The sequence below is a fragment of the Lepidothrix coronata genome, unplaced genomic scaffold, assembly GCF_001604755.1.
Source record: "Lepidothrix coronata isolate B3197 unplaced genomic scaffold, Lepidothrix_coronata-1.0 Scaffold84, whole genome shotgun sequence".
In the NCBI taxonomy this organism is placed as follows: Eukaryota; Metazoa; Chordata; class Aves; order Passeriformes; family Pipridae; genus Lepidothrix; species Lepidothrix coronata.
Genome location: NW_016690264.1, coordinates 2727093 through 2745981, shown reverse-complemented (window position 1 = coordinate 2745981; position 18889 = coordinate 2727093). Strand labels below are relative to the sequence as shown.

General features: G+C 60.7%; 2 protein-coding genes across 3 annotated transcripts in view; both read right to left on the bottom strand.

Moving 5' to 3' along the window:
• The window catches only part of BRPF1 (bromodomain and PHD finger containing 1), a 12725-nt gene extending 1816 nt beyond the window's left edge, over positions 1 to 10909 (bottom strand). Inside the window, exons 1-9 of one of the 2 annotated variants that reach the window (XM_017820561.1) lie at positions 10281 to 10909; positions 8455 to 9414; positions 5962 to 6118; positions 4721 to 4852; positions 4246 to 4374; positions 2985 to 3297; positions 1742 to 2056; positions 348 to 635; positions 110 to 257 (exon numbers count right to left, since the gene is read on the bottom strand). In XM_017820561.1, coding sequence (XP_017676050.1) covers positions 110 to 257; positions 348 to 635; positions 1742 to 2056; positions 2985 to 3297; positions 4246 to 4374; positions 4721 to 4852; positions 5962 to 6118; positions 8455 to 9414; positions 10281 to 10876 — 3038 coding nt within the window. In that variant the 5' untranslated portion in view covers positions 10877 to 10909. The remainder of the gene's footprint in view (positions 1 to 109; positions 258 to 347; positions 636 to 1741; positions 2057 to 2984; positions 3298 to 4245; positions 4375 to 4720; positions 4853 to 5961; positions 6119 to 8454; positions 9415 to 10280) is intronic. The other variant, XM_017820562.1, reaches the window with a different exon arrangement.
• A 765-nt stretch (positions 10910 to 11674) lies between these two features.
• On the bottom strand, positions 11675 to 18425 carry CPNE9 (copine family member 9). Its single transcript, XM_017820572.1, has 21 exons — positions 18321 to 18425; positions 16803 to 16843; positions 16671 to 16717; positions 16362 to 16465; positions 16113 to 16152; positions 15966 to 15968; positions 15469 to 15545; positions 15191 to 15254; positions 14987 to 15090; positions 14802 to 14906; positions 14382 to 14423; positions 14214 to 14289; positions 14089 to 14142; positions 13920 to 13981; positions 13592 to 13638; positions 13330 to 13511; positions 13008 to 13135; positions 12790 to 12892; positions 12655 to 12712; positions 12396 to 12469; positions 11675 to 12279 (listed from the first exon to the last, which is right to left on the bottom strand). Exons 1-21 carry the CDS (start codon positions 18395 to 18397, stop codon positions 12127 to 12129), a joined length of 1641 nt encoding a protein of 546 aa, XP_017676061.1. The 5' UTR covers positions 18398 to 18425; the 3' UTR covers positions 11675 to 12126.
• Positions 18426 to 18889: the final 464 nt, after the last annotated feature.

Genomic DNA, 18889 nt, shown 5'->3' with positions numbered 1-18889 from the left:
GAGACAGAGACCATGAAATGGGCTCCTTGTCTGGCAACTCGAGGCCAAGAGCCGCCCACTGACACCCCGAGCAGCACCAGTGTCTCCAGAGCTGGGCCAGGGACAGTACCTGGTGCGGTCTGAGGCAGCGCTGCTGCTGCTGCTGCTGCTGGATTCCGAGTCGGAGCTGCTCCGGGGAAGATTGCAGTCGTTGCGGTACACCAGGAAGCTTTTCTTCACAGGCTGGTTCCCGCTGCTGAAACCGTTGGCTGGCAAGTCTGCAAAACACCCCATGAGAAGAGCGTTACCACTGCGCCAGCCCCTGCCATGTGCTGCCAGTGGGGCCACGGCCGCCCGGCTGCACCCACCCATGGGAGTGTCCTCCGCAGACTTGTCACTGTCACTGTCCGAGCTGGAGCTGGGCCGTGGGCTCCGCCCTCGCTTCCTCTGCCGCTGGGAGGACCCCATTATTGGGAGCTGGGGGGGCCCAATGGGGCTGTTCCCATGCCCAGGAGTGATCTGGCTGTCTCGATTCTTTGGAGGGCGTCCCGGACGTTTTGGGGGCCCTGCAGTTTTAGGGTTCTTCTTGGAGAAGAGCACTGAGGTCCTCCTGCCAACTTCATGTGCTGGGGTGGAAGAAGAATTGGGACCCAGACCTGGAAGAGGGAGAATGTGTCAGCTGCAGCCCTGCTGGCAGGAACTGCGTGGCAGTGGTGTCAAGAAACAGCTTCATTTCTTGAGAACATTATCTTGGAAGATCCTCCATCCCGAGTGCTGCCACATCTGCAACTTCAGGGTCAAACTTTCCAGTCTGCTGACAGTAAAAGCTAGACAGGGATATCAAAGAAGGGCCTGAAAGACAAAGGTCCCTGCTTGCAGAAGAGCCTGCTTTTCCTGGTGATTAGTGGACAGGACTGGGATGCAGAGGTGGCAAACCCCCAGTGACACCTGGCAGCTCTGCCTGGAGCTTTTGCTGTGTCCCCACAGACCCCAGCTCAGCATCTCTGTCCAGGGAGCTGGTAGCTGGCCTGTGTTTGAATCCCAACCCAAGAGAGCATTTGGAGCTCGGCAGTCAGTACCATTGCAACTCCCTCCCGTGCCCCCAGGCAGGAAGGGACACTGAAGGCAGCCTGCTCCATAATGCCCCTAGAGAACCCCACAGCATGGCTGAGCTGGCAGGGCTTTGCAGGACAAAAAAATCCATCTCATGCCCCACATCACACAGCTGGAACTCTCAGTCTCTGGGACAACATCCAGTTCCTTGATTGACAAGGAGACGAGCTCACCAGGTGAGCACTGACTGTGCTGTGAACACCAGTAATCTGCCAACCCTCCCCAGGGGCAAACACACACTAGGCTGCAGCTGTTCCAGACACTGAATGTGGTCTCCTTCAGCTGCCAATCCCCCCTGCTTGGCTGGCATGGCTCACTACAAACTACTCAGTGTGTGCCATCCTCAGAGGGGCACACTGGGAGGGAGCCCAGGGAGGCACAGACATCATACTCTGTACCCACCTCTTTGGGAGAGATTACAGGAAATGAGGAATCCCTGCATGGGAATGGGAGATAAGGGACCATCCCGCAAGAGGCCACCTGCCCCACTCACACAGAGGAGTGAAGAGCGAGGTGTGTGGGGGGAGCTGCCCACACAGCCCTCCAGCCTCAGGATGCACGTGGCAGGGCAGCTGCTCCCCAGCCAAGCCAGTCCAGAGGCGGCTCTCCACCGCTCCCCGAAGTGGCAGTGTTTTGGAAGGAGCATTACCTTTGCCAGTCTCCTGGCTACTGCTCTCCTCTGCAGCACTGTCCGTCTGCAGGTCCTTCTCACAGGGGTTGTGGGACTGCATGACTCCCCTGGCAGAGGAGCTGTGCCGCTCCAGCCCGTCCCGGCCCAGGTCCCGCGGGTGCGCGAGCTTCCGCCGGAGGACTGTGATCTCCTTCTTGATCATCTTGGCCCGGCGGGACCGTCCTATGCTCTGCTTGCCCGCGTTGACCTCATCCAGCCGCTCCAGCAGGATCTTCAGCTGCTCCTCCAAAGGCAGGTGCTTCTGATTCTCCGAGAGCAGCAGCCGCACATCTTCTGGGGGAACAAAGAGGAGCAGATGGATGAAAGAAATCGGGAACTCATTGGAGCTCCTCTACATGAAAGGGCATGAGGCAATCCAGGTTCCCTGCAGAAGGGAAGTAGCTGACATGCCACCAAACATCTGTGAACCCTTTAGGGAAGTTACCCTAAAAGACCTGAGAAGGGGAAAACCAGCTAGTTGGGACCATTGGGGAAAGCAGGCTGATCAGCAGTATGGAGGATACTAGGGTTCTCATTGGCTGGAGAAAGGACACAACAGGAAAAAAAAAAAGGGAACTGTAACAGGAAAAAACAGAAATCAAAAGGATCCTGAAGCATTACAGAGCAGGGAAGTTCCCCTGTCTGAGCCTGTCTTGTGCTGAAGCAGGGACATGGGTACCCTAAAAGGACCCTTCTCTAACAATACGTTCTTGGCAGTGCTCCCCAATGCCCAGAGACAAGCAGGACTACAACCACAGAGTATGGGGTATCTGGAGCAGTGTGGCAGCCAGCAAAGCCCACAGCTGGGAAGAGAGGGGGGAATACACAGCTCTGACCAGGGGGAGTTTGTCCTTCTATCCAGCCAGCACAGCAAGAGCCTCAGCATCTCACGACTAGTGCTGGGGCCAGGGTGAGTGACTGTACCCTGACATGGGCCAGAGAGGCCATATCCCGGGCATACCCCTGCTCTGACCAACAGGAGGACAAGGGACCAAGGGACTGGCAGGACACAGACAAACTATTGCCTAGAACCAACCTAAGAGAGCCAAGAGGTACCTGGCTAGCAAAGTCCCCACCTCTCCAGGAAGTGGGGACACACAGCCCAGCATCCAACTGAACTTCCCATGGGAGGCAGCTCAAACAGACTCTCGGGTGTCCTGGCTCTGCCCAGCCTTTACCTCCAAGTAGCCCTCGTACCCTGGGACAGGGGACAAGTACCCACCATCCTCAATGTCTTGGATCTGAGCCTCTTCCACCGTTACGCAGTGGGGGAAGTGCATGCCTGTCTCGAAGTCAATGCCCATCTTCTCGGCCTGCCGGCGAGCCTGCCGGAGCACGGCGCCTCCCTGCTCCCGCAGACGGATGGCTGCCCGGTAGAAGATTGTGTCTTTGGCATTGTATTTCAAACAGTTGTTGATGATCAGGTTGAAATCCTCCTCAAAGTCATCGAAATTCAGATAACGATAGGCTTCCAGGTTTTGTTTCATTGTCTGAAAATCCATTGGCTTCTTGATGTGATCCAGGTAGTCTGGGACCTGCATGAGGAGAGAGCCAGAGCTAAAGGCCCAGGAGACAGTTAGCAGTACCTGCTCCAAGAAAACAGTTGTTAAAGGAATCAGGTATCGCTTCCTGTGCTCTGCCCAAATGCACATCGGGGAATGCCATCTGCTTTTGCAGCTTGAGGAACAGTAACGCCTCCGGATTAGGGAGCCCATGTGCTGTCTCAACCTGTGGATACACACTCTGAAGCGTTTTTGCAGGTCCAGCACAGATGGCAGCACCCTGTCCTCTCCTCCTGCCTGCAGGCAGCCGGGATCCAGTATGCTACATGGTGTTCCGTGGGGACGGAGCTGTAAGCGCAGCCCCTGGGAGTGAGGGTGAGTGCAGACAGGAAAAACAGAGCTGTCCAGGTGGCAGCACTGGCTGCAGGTGGGACACAGCCTTCCTCCCTGTTCTGCTGAGATGCCTCTGTGCTGACCCACTGCCAGCGCTGTGCAGAGCCAGCATGGCCCTTCCCTACGTCCCCAGGCCAGAACTTGATGAATTTCAGGAATCATCTCCCCTGCCCACAGCAGTGACAGTTTGGAGAGTGTGAGTCAGTCACCTGGCAGAGGCCTTCACAAGAGGACAGGTAAGAGCACGCCAACTGACAAGGGCTGGCATTTTGCCTTTCCCAGTGGGAATCCCCAACTGCTCACAGACCCCAGGGTGTCACCAGTAACACACACAGAGGAAGAGCCAAGTGCTGTGCTCCCAGCCAGCACCGGCTCGGCTGTTCTGCATTTGGCTCACCCAGGAGGAGCATTGCTGCACACCCCCCTCGGGTGAGTGAAGGGTGCTAGGATGTGTGAGCCAGCACCAAGCTGCTCAGGGAGCTTCTGGACCAGAGCACACCCTAGGCAGCCCTTGGCACGAGCAAGGGACAAGTTTGAGTGAAGCAGAAATCTGGGGGAGAGGGTTCTTACTTCGTAGATTTCTGTTACCTCAGACAGAGGGACCGGCTCGCTGAAGATGTTGCCTGTGTCTTTCTCCTGCAGCTGCTCAAGTGTCTTGCGGAGGAGGATGAGGAAGGGGGTCAGCTGCATTTCCAGTGCCACCTGCTGGACTTTGATCTGAAACAGAGGAACAGAGCGGGGCTGAGCCCCTGCCCCCACCCAGACAGAGGGGACTGTCCCCAGGGAGCAATGGTGCAGCCCTGCAGGACAGCAACCCCTCTCCTCTCCTCACTGAGGGGCAGGGACTGCCCCTCACCCCCATCTCTGGGGATCGGAGGTGTAACACCAGCTCCAGCACCTGCGTGTCCCACCTGCACCTTGCAGAGCAGCCACCTTTGCTCAGAGCCGCTGGGACAGGGCACAGCATGGGCGAGGGGACCCTGGCACACACCTACAGCACTCTAAGGAGCCCCTACTCATGCCCACCCCAACGGCTCCCCAAGGAGGGGCAAACAATCGTTACCGTCTCTCTCTTGAGCTTCTCCCGCTTGCGTATCAGCTCCACCAGCAAGCGCGCGCGCTCGAGGTCATGGCGGAGGCGCTGCCATGACTTCAGCTGCTCCTTCAGGGCCCAGTTCTTATCCTCAGTGTCTCTCTGCAGGAACATCAGAGACCATGAGCTGATAAGAGATGTGCTCCCATCTCCACCTTCCTGACCATGTGCTGGGGATCTTCCATGGCAAAGGGAACCAGCCTGACCCTGTTGGTTCAGCAAAGGTCCCGGTTCCCTTGCTGTAACCTAGGCAAGTGACTCAGGAACAGTCTCATCAGAGCTAAATACCTGCCCCTTGGTCACCACAGCCCTTAGGATGCCACAAAGCCACACTCCGAGCCTCTGGAAATACTCTTCCTAACATGACTGACTGCCTGCAGCTGCCCAAGAGGTCTGTGCTGCTGCTCAGAGATCCAGCAAAGTGCAATAGGGCAAAAAGGAAACACAGCTCTGTTTGATTACACTTCTGGAGCACCAAATAAACAACAAATTTTTATCTTCCTGTAGCCAAAGATGAGCAGAAGCAGTCTCGACTCTTCTCCAGAAAAAAAAAAGAGAGGGGCCAAAGGCAGGAGAAACCCCTGCCCAGTCACAGTCATCAAAGGGCTCAGAAAGAAAGATTTAGAGCTCAGAAGGGGAGACAGAAGAAAAATCTTCCTCTCTGGCACCAGAGACTTCACATCTGTGAATTGCTGACTACGGGCTGAGGCAGACACTGGGCTGGAAGCAGCACCCAGAGGGAGTGCTCCTGGAGTAGTATCAGAAACTGGGAGTGAAGCCTTGGTTCCTTACAGACTGCTTCTGAGATCACCAGCCATCTCTCTCAATGCTGGCTGACACAGCAGCCTCATACTAGAGCCATTTCTGACAGGTCTGCCATTGCCACCGGCCAAATGCAGGCACGAGAAAGGAGCTACCTTCTGCGTGGCAGCCGGAGAGCGCAGGATTCCCTCCCTGTGGCAGGCTGCCAGCGGCCTCACTGTCTGGCAATTCTCTGAACGCCGAGAGCGGAGGAGAAGGTGAAGCAGCAAAAGCAGCTGGGGCTGCCCTTTCCTCATCTGAGAGCTCAACACCCCTGACCCCCCTTCTGCACCTGCAGGCACCACATGCAGCAAAGGCTCCGAGCCCGCAGCTCCAAAGGTGAAGGAAGCACACGCACAGCCAGGGTTCCCTGCAGCCCCACAACAAGCCCCAAAACAAGCAGCCCTTACCTGGTCGCAGTTCCTCTGTGACTGCAAGTGCGTCTGAAGGCGGCGGAGCAGGGGGACACCATTGCGGGACTGTCTCTTTAGGGTCCAGTAGCTGTGCAGCCTCTGCATGAACTGGCTCTTCCTCTGGATGGTTAAACGGTTTGTAATCTTACTGAGCCTGAGGAAAGGAGAGGAACCACAGAGCCCATCAACACGGCAAGCCTGGGTGCTACAGGAGAAGCCCTGGCTGGGGGCACCTAAGAGCAGCTGCTGAGAAGCAGCTGCTGAGAGCAGCTAAGAAGCTCCTCAGAGAGAGAACACCCTTTCCCATGGCAGGAATTTCTGTGACACCAAGTCACACAGAGTAAACACAAGAGAGGATGCCAGGAAACATCCAGCCTTGCCTCTTCATAACAGACTTTTCCTTTCTACCTCCTGTCAACTTTTGGAGAAAGTCTAGGGCAGGCTGAGCCAGGTTGGGCTACAACACAGACAAATCAGGGGCTGGAACCTTTAACAGCTCCCACAGTCCCTGAGACTGCAAGTGTTACGGTGCTACCCCAAAACCATTATTTATCTGTCTGAGGGTTGCTAGCCACGACAAAGGGCCTGGCCAAATGTTACCAGAGAAACTCAAGCCTGGCAAAGCATGAGGAGGAAGCAGGTGGCATGAGCACAACAGAGCTCCCATCCAAGACTACCCTAAACAGCCCAAAACACCACAAAAGGGATTTCTTACTCCCCACAACAGCAGAAAGTCTGGAGGGGCTGGGACAACCTCATTCAGTAAAGTCAGACAGAGACGCTCTGCTAGCACAGAGCCAAGGGGACAAACCCCCAGCATCTCCCTGTCTCACAGGGACAGCTCTTCCCATGGGATGATCCAACCTGCATCAGCCTCAGGTGAAGAGGCTGGGGACGGCAGCCTCATGTGCCATCACCAGCCAAGCACAGCTCCCACAGGAAGACATCTGGCATTCTGGCAACAGCCCTTGAAGAATAATTAATCCCAACAGGAAGGCCTGGGGAGAGGTTAATAGCTTCTAGCTCAGTGTGGGTTTCACTGTGAGCTCGATAGCAGCAAGAGTCTACAAACTGTCTGCCAATGTGTCCACAAGTAGGAAAAGAGACCCTGGCTATGGAGCAAGCCCCGAGTGAGCAAAAACATAAGGCTGGGACACAAACAGACTGTGGAGAAAAGCCAGCAGCCTTGTGGCAGAGACCTGCCTCCTCAGGTCACCAGAACATTGCCCAGAGAACACAGTCCACGTGTGCTCCCCGCTGACTGCAGAGGATAGTCTTGAGGATCCGAGGGCTGGATGGTGTCCTGTGGGGAGGAGGAGAGCTCAGCAGCTCAGGGGGTGGCTCAGCTCCTGCCATGGGGAGAAGGATTTTTCAGCAGCTCAGGAGGCGGTTCAACCACCATGATGACAAACAACTCTGTGCCAAACCTGCACTTCAACCGTGTGATGCCTGCTGCAGGGTGACAATGAGATCCAAAAACACCCTAAGATGCCCTGACGTGCTTTTACATGCTGCCGAGGACACCAAGAGTTATAAACTACACTGAAAAATTCTGGCAAGGCTCTTAAATGCTCATTTCAGGATTTGTATGCCAGCCCAACAATCCAACCAGAGCAAGACACACAGCAGTTACACCTGTAACAACAGGGTGTTTGCACCCCTGTGAGCCCACAGGGTTGTGATGTGACAGAAACACAACTCCTGGCAAGGCTTCAAGTACCTTTCCAACAGCCCTTGTGCTGTGGAGCCAGCCTTGGGACCACTGTGCCCTTTGGCAGGCAGGAGTCCTGGTGCTCTCCAGCCACCCCTCCTTGCAGGCAGCCGTGCAGAGGCTTTCAGCATCCACAGCTGCACAGTCCTGCTCCAACAGGCAGCCCCGAGTAGACACAGCTGTTGCTGCACCTGGCACAAAACACTGAGGCAGCCCAGCAAGGGGTACACGGCTGCTGGGATGCATGAACTGTGCTCAGCAGGGCACTGGGATCCCAATCCCAGACCTCTCTGCTCCAGAGCCAAAACTACCCCTGGGATTAGCCCATTTCCCAGGCCTGAGTTGCTCCCGCACTTCTGTCATTTGCCTTGCACAGCCTCAGGAGAAAACAGTCTTCAGCAGAAAGGAGAGCAGTCCCCTCCTCGCTGCCTGATTTACTCCAGTGCCTGAGGTCAGCACAACAGGAAAGGAGTGCTGGGAACCTCCAGCTGCTTCCTGACGCATCTGGCCAAGTTCACTCTCTGCTGTTAAACTAACAGCAGCTATTTCCTGTCCCACCAAGGGCCCAGACACCTTTGTGAGGTAGCGCATCGCACAGCCCTGCCTCTCTGCAGGACTCCCAGAGGAAACCACCATAGCCCTCTGCAACAACGAAGTGAGAAACACCTGTGCAAAAAGCTAAGGAGAGGAACAGGGTAATGTCTACATAGAAAGCAGGAAAGGAAACATGGAGAAAAGGAGAAATCTCTCCCCAGTCCAAGGAGGGCGGTGGGTCGTACCTGTGAGGGGGGATGCAGGGCACAGAAACCACGGGCGCTGCAGCCCGTTTCTCTGCCAGAATCTTCCGTGCCTTCTTCATCTTGATCCTAGATTTGGCCTTCGCTTTTTTGACTTTCTCAGAGCTCCAGCCCTTTCCCTCCTCTTCCTCCTCCTCCTCCTCCTCTTCCCCCTCACTGTGGGAGAGGGCGGGAAGCCTGCGCACAGAGCCCGGCGGTGTGTGAATGTCGCAGTAGGCGGTTTTGCGCACGCTGAAGGAGGTACCATTGGCACCTGTCTCCCGGACGGGCTCCATCTTCATGTACAGCCCGGCCTGCTGGGCGCAGGTGACGTGGAAGGCAGTGTAGCAGTTGGCTTTGTGACACTGGATGCAAGCCCCGGAGCCGCGCTGCTTGCAAATGTAACAGGTCAGCTTCCAGCGCGCGGGCGGGATGTGCTCGATGCTGTCAATGGGCTCCAGGAAGACGGTGTTGGCAAAGCACACCTCCGGGATCCAGAGGGCACAGACCACGTGTGCCCAGCGCCCATCGTCCGTCTGCTTGAAAGCCCCCCCCTTGTTCGGGCAGAGGGCGCAGTCCACAGCGCGCGAGGGTGACTGCAGGCACCGTCTGCAGAGCCACTGTCCCTCGGGGATGTAGGGCACCCCGTAGCACTCCTGGTGCACAGCCAGGTTGCACATGTCGCAGAAGAGGATGACGTTGCTGTTCTGACACTCCCCGTCGTTGCAGATGCAGCAGACGGCGTCCTCGTCCACCAAGGCGTTCGGGTCCCCCTTGTTGTGGCTCTCGAAGTACGACTCCTTTTCCAGCCGATCCATCAGGTACTCAAAGATCTCCTGGGGAATAGGACTCACACCTTCGTTCTTCCGCCGCTCATTCATGATGTCCAGCCAGATGTAATCCTCCTCATCCATGTCATACTCCACCTCCTCATCCAGCTCCTCTGCCGACTTCTCGATGTACCTGGAAGGACAGCACGGGAGAGTGAGGGCATGTTCGGCACGGTTGGAGCTGCTGAAGCCCAACTCCAGGGTTTGGCTGTGGCTGAGGGAACATTTTAACACTCCAGCCAAGCCATAAGTCAAAATAAAGAAACAAGGACAAGGCAGGAATGTGCAGAAGTGCTGCTGCACCCTGAGCACTGCAGCGGCACAGCAGCACCTTGCAGACAAAATAACACTGGTCTAAGGAGCAAGGTCAGGCCTTGGAGACTTGTCAGCGCAAGGCAAGGGCCTGCACAAGCCACCCAGAAGGTGCCAGTTCTCTGGAGACAGCAGCCGCATGACCAAGACACGATAACCAGGCAAGGACGCATCGCGTTTGGTTAATTCTGGAGAGGGGGCTGTGTTAACTCCTGATTGAGGTATTACCTTGGGCAACTGCACTGACCAAACCTCTCACAGAAAACTGTAGGATGAAAATTAAGAATTAAGCCCCCAAACAGATCTACAGGTACATCTTGGTGCTGAGGGGCTCTGGAGCTCTCCCAGCATATCTCCAAAGAGCAGAATAGGAGGCAAAAGGACACATTTGGGTTTTGTTATGACCGTACATGCTGTTCCAGCAAGGAAAGAGAGCAGGAGTCAAACTGCTGACAGTGACCTAAGCAGCAACTGAGAGCTCTGTAGACACACAGACCCCTCAGAACTGGGAGGTGATGCCAGGCAGAGCCCCAAGAGCCTGAAGCCATGGGACAGCGAGCTCCACAGGAGCTGGGATAGGCCATCAGAGGCCATGGGCAAGCCGCCTGCACAGAGCCGGGCCAATTCCACCTCCAGACCCAGGGCACAAGCCTGGGAGCCTCCTCACACCCCAGCCATGGGCAATACCTGTAGTATGAGGTGGGACGAGGTGGGGCATCGGGGGTGTCCTGCTCCAGCTCTCGGTACACCACCTCGGGCAGCTTGGGGGTGGTGCTGGCCGAGGCATTGTGGTGATGGTGGTTGGAGTCCTTGCGCTTCTCCTTGTTCTTGTGCTTGCCAGATTTGGGAGGGACGCTCTGCGTCTCCGTGTTCTCCTTATTGCTCCCGTTCTCGGGCACCTCCTCGGGAACGTCCTCGTCCTCGGACACCACGTCGAGGTTATCGAAGATGCTGATGCGGTGGACGCGGCCGTGTAGGTCCACCTCCACCATGCGCTGGGCCTGGGCGTAGGTCATCACCTCTCGGCCGGGCGACTGGGAAGTCTCGGAGGGGCTGGGCGACTGCTTGTTGGCGGAGCGGGCCTGGCGCCCCTTCTTCTTGTGCTTGCGCAGGGGGGTGTGCTGGGGCGGGGGCGGGTTGTCGTGGTCATAGTGGTAGAGGTGGTACTCGATCCCGCTGTAGCTCTTGTAGATCTTGCGGCAGGTGCCTACCGGGCACTCGTAGGGCGGCTTGGTGGCCCGCAGGTTGTGGCAGAAGGTCTTCACGTCGAAGTCTACGCCCATGGCGGGGCCGCGGGGGGCCGAGGCCGGGCCGGGCCGGGCCGGGCCCCCGCCCCGCCGCCCCCTACCCGGGCCCCGGCCGCCCTGCCCTGGCTCCCCCCTGCCCGCTCCCTGCCTGCGGCGGCGCTCCCGGCGCGGGGCCGCGCTCAGCGGGCGGGCGGCTCCATGGGCGGCGGCAGCGGCGGCGGCGGCGGCGGGCCCGGGCCGGCCCCAACAATGGGAGCTGCGGCGGCGCCTGGCGCGGGGCGGCCGCTGGGTAAAGCGCCGCGCCGTCCCTAGCAACCGCACTTTCGCCACGGCACGGCCGGGCGGCGGCGGCGGCGGCCGAGAGGACAGAGGGGACGGCGGCGGCGGCAGCGCGGTGGGGAGGCCACGTGGGGGCGGCGGGGCCGGGCCGGGCCGCGCTGCGCCGGCGGTGGCGAATCTGCCGCCGCGAATCACAGACCCCGCCGCCGCCCGGCCCCGCCCCGGACCGGCCTCCCCCGACCCCCCGCACCCCTCCGGTCCTCTCGGTCCCTTCCAATCTCCCCGCTCTCCCCGGTTTTCCCCTGAGTCCTCCGGCCCCTCGGTCCCCCCGGTCCCTCCGGCCTCCTCGGTACCACCGAGTACCCCCGATCCCTCCGACCCCCTCGGTACCCCCGGTCCCTTCGCCCCAGCACGGCAGCAGACCCGGTTTAGCGGTTTATTTACAGTCGGTAATGCGGTACAGACCCGCCTGCCCTCCGCCCCGGGCCCCCCCGGCTGCGGGACCCCGGGCCGCGGGGCGGGCCATGGGGCAGGCCGGGTCAGGCCGCCGGAGTGGGACGCAGGCAAGAGAGGGGTGCAGGCAGGAATGGGGTGCAGGCAGGAACAGGGTGCCCCAAGGAGCAGCAGGGTTGTGACCCCCGGCAGGCACCCAGGGTCAGCCTTGCCCTGGGACAGGCGCCAGCTGCCCTCCTGGGACACACACACACACGCACTGTGGCCCCCCAACCGCCCGGACTCAGGCACTGGCCCTGCCCGAGGGATGGGACTGCGCGGTCCGAGCCAGCCCCACCGTGCTGCTGGACATCAGGGCAGCCACGGACATCCAGCCCTGTGGTCTCGCTGCCAGAAGAGGGTCACAGCCCCGTTTTCACCAACCGTTTTCACCAACTGTAGCAGCTGATTATCTGCCTTGTGGGGCCACATCTCCATGGCTAAGCCCTGGCCACTGGCAGAGTAAAGATGACACATCCTTGCCCCACCAGCTTATCCCACGGCTCTTGGAGGAGCTACTCAGGGTCTGCCCGGCGGGGTTTGATGTCACGGGTCTTCATGTAGGAGAGCAGCTGCTCAGGGATCTCAGCCAGCACATCCTTGGCCAGGCGGGCCATGCTCAGCACCTGGTTGCCCGAGTCATCCACGTAATCCCGAAATGGCACAAACTTTGAGGGCAAGAAGGTTGCAGCCCAGTTGGAAACAACCCTGTTGCTGTGGGGGATGAGCGAGGGGGGCTGAGCATCTCTCACCCATGGGGGGCTGGGCTTAATGCCAGTGTTACCTGTACAATGTCCCTCTCAGCGAACCGCCCGCGGGAAGACAACCGGACCTCATCACCGTCCAGCTCCTCCATGGCTGAGGGTGACAGCTGGTGTCACCAAGCCTCGGTGGGGTGAACACCGGGGATGGAAACACCATCCCTTTGGATGCCAACACCATCCCTTTGGATGCCAACACCATCCCTTTGGATGCCTTTGGGGTCCTGGAGGAAGGGACATGCTTCTATTCCCCTTCCATGGTGTCCCCAAGTCCCAACTCACCCTCAAACTCAGCCGGACCCACTCCCACAATGATGATGGACATGGGCAAGGCGGAAGCCTGTGGAGCAGAGGCAGGGTGTCAGCTGGGGTAGCGCCCAATGTAAGGTGAACTCACAACAACGACGGTGCACTTACAGTGACAATGGCCTCCTTGGTCTGCAGCATGTCAGAGATGACGCCGTCAGTGATGATGAGGAGGACGTGGTACTGCGAGCCGTCAGTCACCTGGGCAGCTGTCCTATGGGGACAAGGGATGGGGTCCCTCCAGCACCCCACTGGCGTGGGGCAACTGTCCCTGCTGCGGGACTGATGACATTTGGGGATGGCAAAGGGGAGAGTCCCCTGGTGCTCACCCTGCCACCTGGTTGATGACGGGGGCGAAGTTGGTAGGACCGTAGAGCTGGACGGTGCGCAGGCTCTGGAGGTAGGACTCCAGCACACCCTCAATGCCACAGCAGCTGGGGTTCTCTGCATTGTTGTTCTGGGGGACAGGGATGGGCTCTTGGAGGGGAACCACAGCTCCCGGTGTCCCCCAGGCTGTGGGATTCCAGGGCAGGATGTGGCCAGGGTGCTTCCCCTTCTCGCCAAGCTGCTGTGGGCACCCCACAACCAGCCCTGCCCCACAGCCGGGAGGTCTGGGTTCACTCTCAGCCCCGCCCCGCAGGGAGGGCGCACCAGGGGGAACTGGTGGGAGATCTTGCCGTCGGGTGGGACTTTGGCACCGAAGCCGTAGGCAGGGAAGAGCTTGTCACTGTCGTAGTCCTGGATGACCTCCCCCACTGCCTTCAACGCCAGGGCATAGGCGCTCAGCTGGTAGGGGCTCACGTAGTGCAGCGAGGTGGGCTGTGACGGCAACCCTGCAGCACAGTGCCCGTCACACCCACCCCATGGCCAGCCCCACAGCAACGGGGACCCCCCAGACACAGGCTGCACTCACCATTGGAGGCCGTGAAGTCGATGGCAACGGTGAAATTCAGCTGTGTCCTTGGAGGGGAGAGCGAGGGAGGCTGCCGGCCCCATGGCACAGGGATACCATCTTCCAGCCCCACGGTGTGGGTGTTCCCCCATCTGGACCCATCATCTAGGCCCCCCTGTCCCCAGCCAGCACCCACAGCCCAGTGCCACCGTCCCGCACCCCCTCCCCAGCCCCACTGTCCCCTTGTCACCCTCAGGCTGCACCTTCACCATCACCACTATCCTTGCCCTGAGACCCTCACCCATGGGGGGGTCTTGAGGAGCCGGAGGGCTCCTGGCCCCCCACTCACCCGCCCCGGATGTAGTCAACGAAGGTGAACTCGGACTCCACCGAGAAGGAGAGCAGTGTCACCTGTGGGCACAGGAGATCAGACCCATTGACCCCTGACCCCGGCAGGTGCAGCAAAGGGAGTAGCCCCAGCCCCCCGAAGACAGGAGCCCCAGGAACGCCCCACTCACGGTGCCAGAATTCACATATTTCTTCTTCTTGCATTTCTTCCGGGGATTCAGCACCTGCGGGCACAGGGGCGGGTCGGTCGCAGCGTGGGCTGTCCCCCGCCCCCGCTCCCAACCCACAGCCCTACCTCATACACTGTGAACTGACTCTGTGCTCGAGACAGCTCCCGGTAGCTTGTGGCAAATTCCCCGATGAAGTCGTGGCTGCGGGGGAAATGCGGGGTGGGCATGGCCAGGTACCCTGGTGAGGGGCACCCCGGGAAACGGCAGCAGCACCCCAGTGTCCCCTGCCTCACCTCCCATCCCGGTCCCAGTCGTACACATCTATCTTCACCGTCCTGAAAGCAAAGGTGGGCAGCAGGTGAGCTGTCAGCCTGGCTGGCACAGCCCCTCTGGCCCCTTGTCTGGGGACACCCAGCCCATCAGCCCACCCCACAGCAAGCACCCTGCCTGCCAGCTGCCAGCAGAGCTGCCCTGCCTGCCCGGCCTGCGGCTCTGCCGGGAGGGAAGTGGGAAATTTGGGTCATGGCAGGGGCTCTGGAAAGGAGAGGGATGATTCTATGTAATTTGAGTTGCAAAAGAGGAAAAAAAGCCCAGTCGGGACCCAATTCTGAGCTGCCTGTTGCTGCAATGGGGCAAAGCCCACAAAGAACTGCTCATCCCCTGCTCTGGCCCCACAGCTGCCCCTGTCCCTCTCCCTCTCCCTGTTCCCATACCGGTCATAGTCGCCGTTGCAGAGGGCACGCACGGGGATGGTGAAGGGCTGCCACACTGGGTTGAGTGTGTTCTTCACCACCTCTGTCTTATGGCAGATGGTGAAACTGTGGGGACAGGGCAGGGTTGGGGCACACCTACTGGTGATGCCAGCACCCTGCCCGCCCTTCCAGGCCCCTGCGCTCACGTGCCATCCTCATTGCTGCGGTAGAAGACGAGGAAGGGGTCAGATTTTCCAAAGAAGTCCTTCTTGTCCAGCTTGTTGGCACACAGCTGCATTGTGATGATGTCCTGGGGATAGGGACTGTCACTGCCAGCTACCTCCTCACCCCAAGCACCAGCAGCTGCCTGTGCTGTGGCCATGCAGCCCCCTCCTCACCAGGACACTCACCCGGCAGTTGCTCAGCTCCTCAGCCAGCAGCAGGATGGTCCCACACCGCTTTCCTGGGACCCCCCTGGGGCCAGAGGCACCTCATCAGCTTGGGGACAAGGAGGACAGGCCAGGGGCAAGAGGTGGGGTCAGGGTTGAGGCTTGTGTCCCACAGCTGGTGCTTGGCAGTGTGAACAGAGTCCCCAGAGTGCAGGACATTCAGGGAGGGGTCTCATGGGGCAGGTAGTGGGGGGACAGTGTGGGACCCACTCCTCACCCCACCACAGGGTGTGACTCACGTGAGGGGTCTCTCCAGGCGTCCCCGCTGGGCTCCAATCACCTCCCCCAGTGCCACAAATGCCTGCCCCAGGAAGTCCTGTGCCCCAAACACAGCATTGTGAGACCCCACAAGGTTTTGTCACAGTCCCTCACCACCCACATTCACCCTTCACCCTTCTAACCCATCCATGGGACCTGCCACCAGTTTGTCTCAGTGCCACCTCAAGTGTCCTAAATCCACCCTGTGTCCCGAGAGCCACCTCCCAGCCCAGGACCCATTGCGCACCCCCAGGACCACCCCAGGTGCCCACTCCATGTGCCTTGCACTCATTCTGTGCCCCCAGGCCCAGTCTACAGCCCTGGACCCATCCTGGACTCCTTGGGCCACCCTTCATCCATCCTGCCCTCCAAAAGCCACTTCCATAGAGTGCCCTGGCCCCATCCTGCCCCACCAGGCACCCCCATGAGGGCTGGGTTACCAGGGCAGAGCAGGTGCTGGTACATGATGGGCACTTACCTTCTGCCGGTCCCCATGGGGCATGGAGAGATGGAAAGTGGGTTAGAACCTTCCAAGGGGCACCTGTTCCCCCTGGGATAGCACCCACACTGGGCGCAACCTCGGGGTGTCCCACCACATGTCCCTCCTGGCACAAGCTGTCCTCACCTGCTTTAAGGCAGAGCAGCTCTTGGAGTCCACGTTGTAGCTGGTGTGGGAGAGCAGAGCCCTGAGCTAGTGACTGCGGGGGTGCACCAGCACACAGCCCAGCTTCCTCACCCATCTGGGCTTTTCGCCACTGTATCCTTATTTATTATCTTTATTTATTTTCCTTACTTATTATCCTTATTTATCACTGACTTGATGCTTTATTACACCCTGAGTGGAGCCAAGCCCTTCCCCAGCCACCCTACTTACACATCAAAGCGGAGGTTTTGCTTCTCCTCAAAGTAGTAGTCGAGGACGAACTTGCGGACAAAGTCGGGGTTCAGAGTGTTGTCGATCACCTCAGTGCGTCCAAACTGCAGGGAGAGGGGTGAGAATGGCCCCCCCTAGAACCCCTCCCCATCGCAGCTGCCTCGGCGCTAATCCCGGTGGGGGATTAGCGCTGCTAGCAGGGCCGGATCATTAGCGTGGACGGGGAAGGATCATTAGCGTGGACACGGGTGGCCATATGGGCCCGTTTAACCCAGCCAGGGATTAGCCAGGAGCAGGGGCCATGCTCACCTCCTTCCACTCGCTGCTCCCTGAGCCCTGCACAAAAAGGACCACCACTGCGGAGAGAGGAGCAGAGCCAGGCTGCCGTGCCATGCCGTATCTGTGCCATGCCATGCCCCCCCGCTCAGCCCTGCCACCCACCTGGGTCAGACTTGGAGAAGGTGTCCATGTCCAGCAGGTTTCTGGGGAACAGAGCCAGGTGTGAGCCACCCTGAGTGCCACCCACCCGGCCCTGCAACGGGTCCCCATGTCCACCCCCCGATCATGGGCCAGCACAATGCCAGAAGCCCGTGCTGGCACCCGTGGCTAAGAGCCCCGGCACTCCAGGGAGACACGCTGGCTCCCACCGCAAGGTTCGGTGGGACAGCGGGGCGAGCGGCGAGCAGCGTCTCCAGCGCTGATGATGATTGAACATGACAGGGAACCCATTTACAGGATGAAACCTTCCCCGGTGCCGCCGGCGCCGGCTGAGTGCCCGCCGCGCCCCGGCAGCAGGAGCGTGGCTAATGGCGGGGTGCAGAAGTGAGAAGAAAGGAGGCACTTGGAGCAGGGGCCGGGCAGCCGGAGGGCACCCCCCGACACAGCTACCGGCAGAGCGATTGATCGCCGTCCTGTGCACGGTGTGACGCCGGAAAGCGCCGGGGGCTGCGACCGGCTCTGCTGGGATACTTCCCGCACCCCCGAGGTGTCAGCACAGGGTGGGTGCACGGCCAGGGACTGCGGGCTAAGCCAGCTCCCCTGGCCCCAGCGCGCAGGAGAGAGACCCCACCCTGCACAGGGCTGAGCCGTGGGGCTGCGAAGCCGAAGGCTGCCCCTGCCCTGGACTGTCTCCAGGTGCGATCCCCGGTCCCTGCCCGGAGCTGCCCGGTCCCCCGGCCCTGCAGCCCCTCTGCCTGCTGTCCGTGGGGCTGGCAGCGGGAGCCGGGGCTCAGCCGCAGGGAGAGGGTAGGGCAGCCCCTGGCCCGGCCCAGAGTTTGCAGGATGTGCTAGAAGTGCCCACCTGGGCAGGGCGCTCTGTGACACAGGAGCCGCCCAGGAGGCTCCCGGTGCCGATCCCTGCGGGCAGGACCCCCGGCCGCGGGCAGCGGTGCCTCCGGCTATATTTAGCCGCTGGCAGATCGGCTCAGCCACGGCCGCTTACCCCACGGACCCCGATCAGGAGCCAGGGTACCGAGCAGCCCCTCTCCCGCAGCCCTCGTCCCGCCATCGCCAAGGCTGCTCCGCTCCCGGTTCCGTTGCCTTGCACCGGGCTCGCCGAGTCGGGCAGAGCCGGGCAGCCGCTTACAGCCAGCGCCGGCACCCTGCGCTCCGCCAGCATCACCCAGGTCCCACAGACATCGCCCCAAGAGGGGCCGTCCCGCGCCCCTGCTCCGGGTGAGGGCAGCAGGTCGCTCCACGCAGCCGTGCCCGGGGCCAGCATCCTGACCTGTCCCCACGTGTGGCAGCAGGGCAGAGGAGCGCTGGGCACACACCGTGGCACCGAGAGCTACCCGGAGAGCGAGCACGACCCGCAGCCCACAGCCCCCAGAGCCAGGGGCTGACCTGCGGGTAGCGGGACGCGGCAAGCAGCCACGCAGCGCATCCCGGTACATTTCGCACCCACTCCTGCCCAGAGACCAGCCACCGCCCGCCCGCTCCCCCGCCCCGCTCCCGGCTCACCGGCAGGACACGGTGAGCTCCACCTTGGTGCCCGGCACGCTGCCGGTCGCCGGCTCCAGCGCTCCCGGAGCCGCCATCCCCGCCCGGGCGCCGCCGATGCTCCGCGCCGCCTCCTCCCGCGCCGCCGAGGAGGCGCGCCCGGGGGCGGGTACGGCACGGGCACGGCTCGGCACGGCTCGAGCACGGCACAGACACGGGCACGGCACCGCACAGCTCGGGAACGGCTCGGCTCAGGCACGGTTCCGCAGAGGAACGGGACGGGCACGGGGCGGCTCGCCACAGGCACAGCACATCTTGGGCACGACGGTCCTCTCCCGCCGGCACCGCCCCCCCGGGCACCGGGGGCGGCTCAGCCCCAACTCCCGGCCCGGCTCCCCCGGGACCTCCCGCCCGGGGCTGCGGCCTTAGCTCTGCTCCTCAGTCCGGGGCAGAGGGGGCTCAGCCCCCATCCCGCCCTCCCGGTCCCGGCTCGGCGTTATTTCGGTGCCCCCGCTCCCGGAGCGTGGGCCGGGCTATTTAGAGTGAGCAGCGCCCCCAGCAGAGCGGCTCCCCCCACGCCGCCCCCCGCC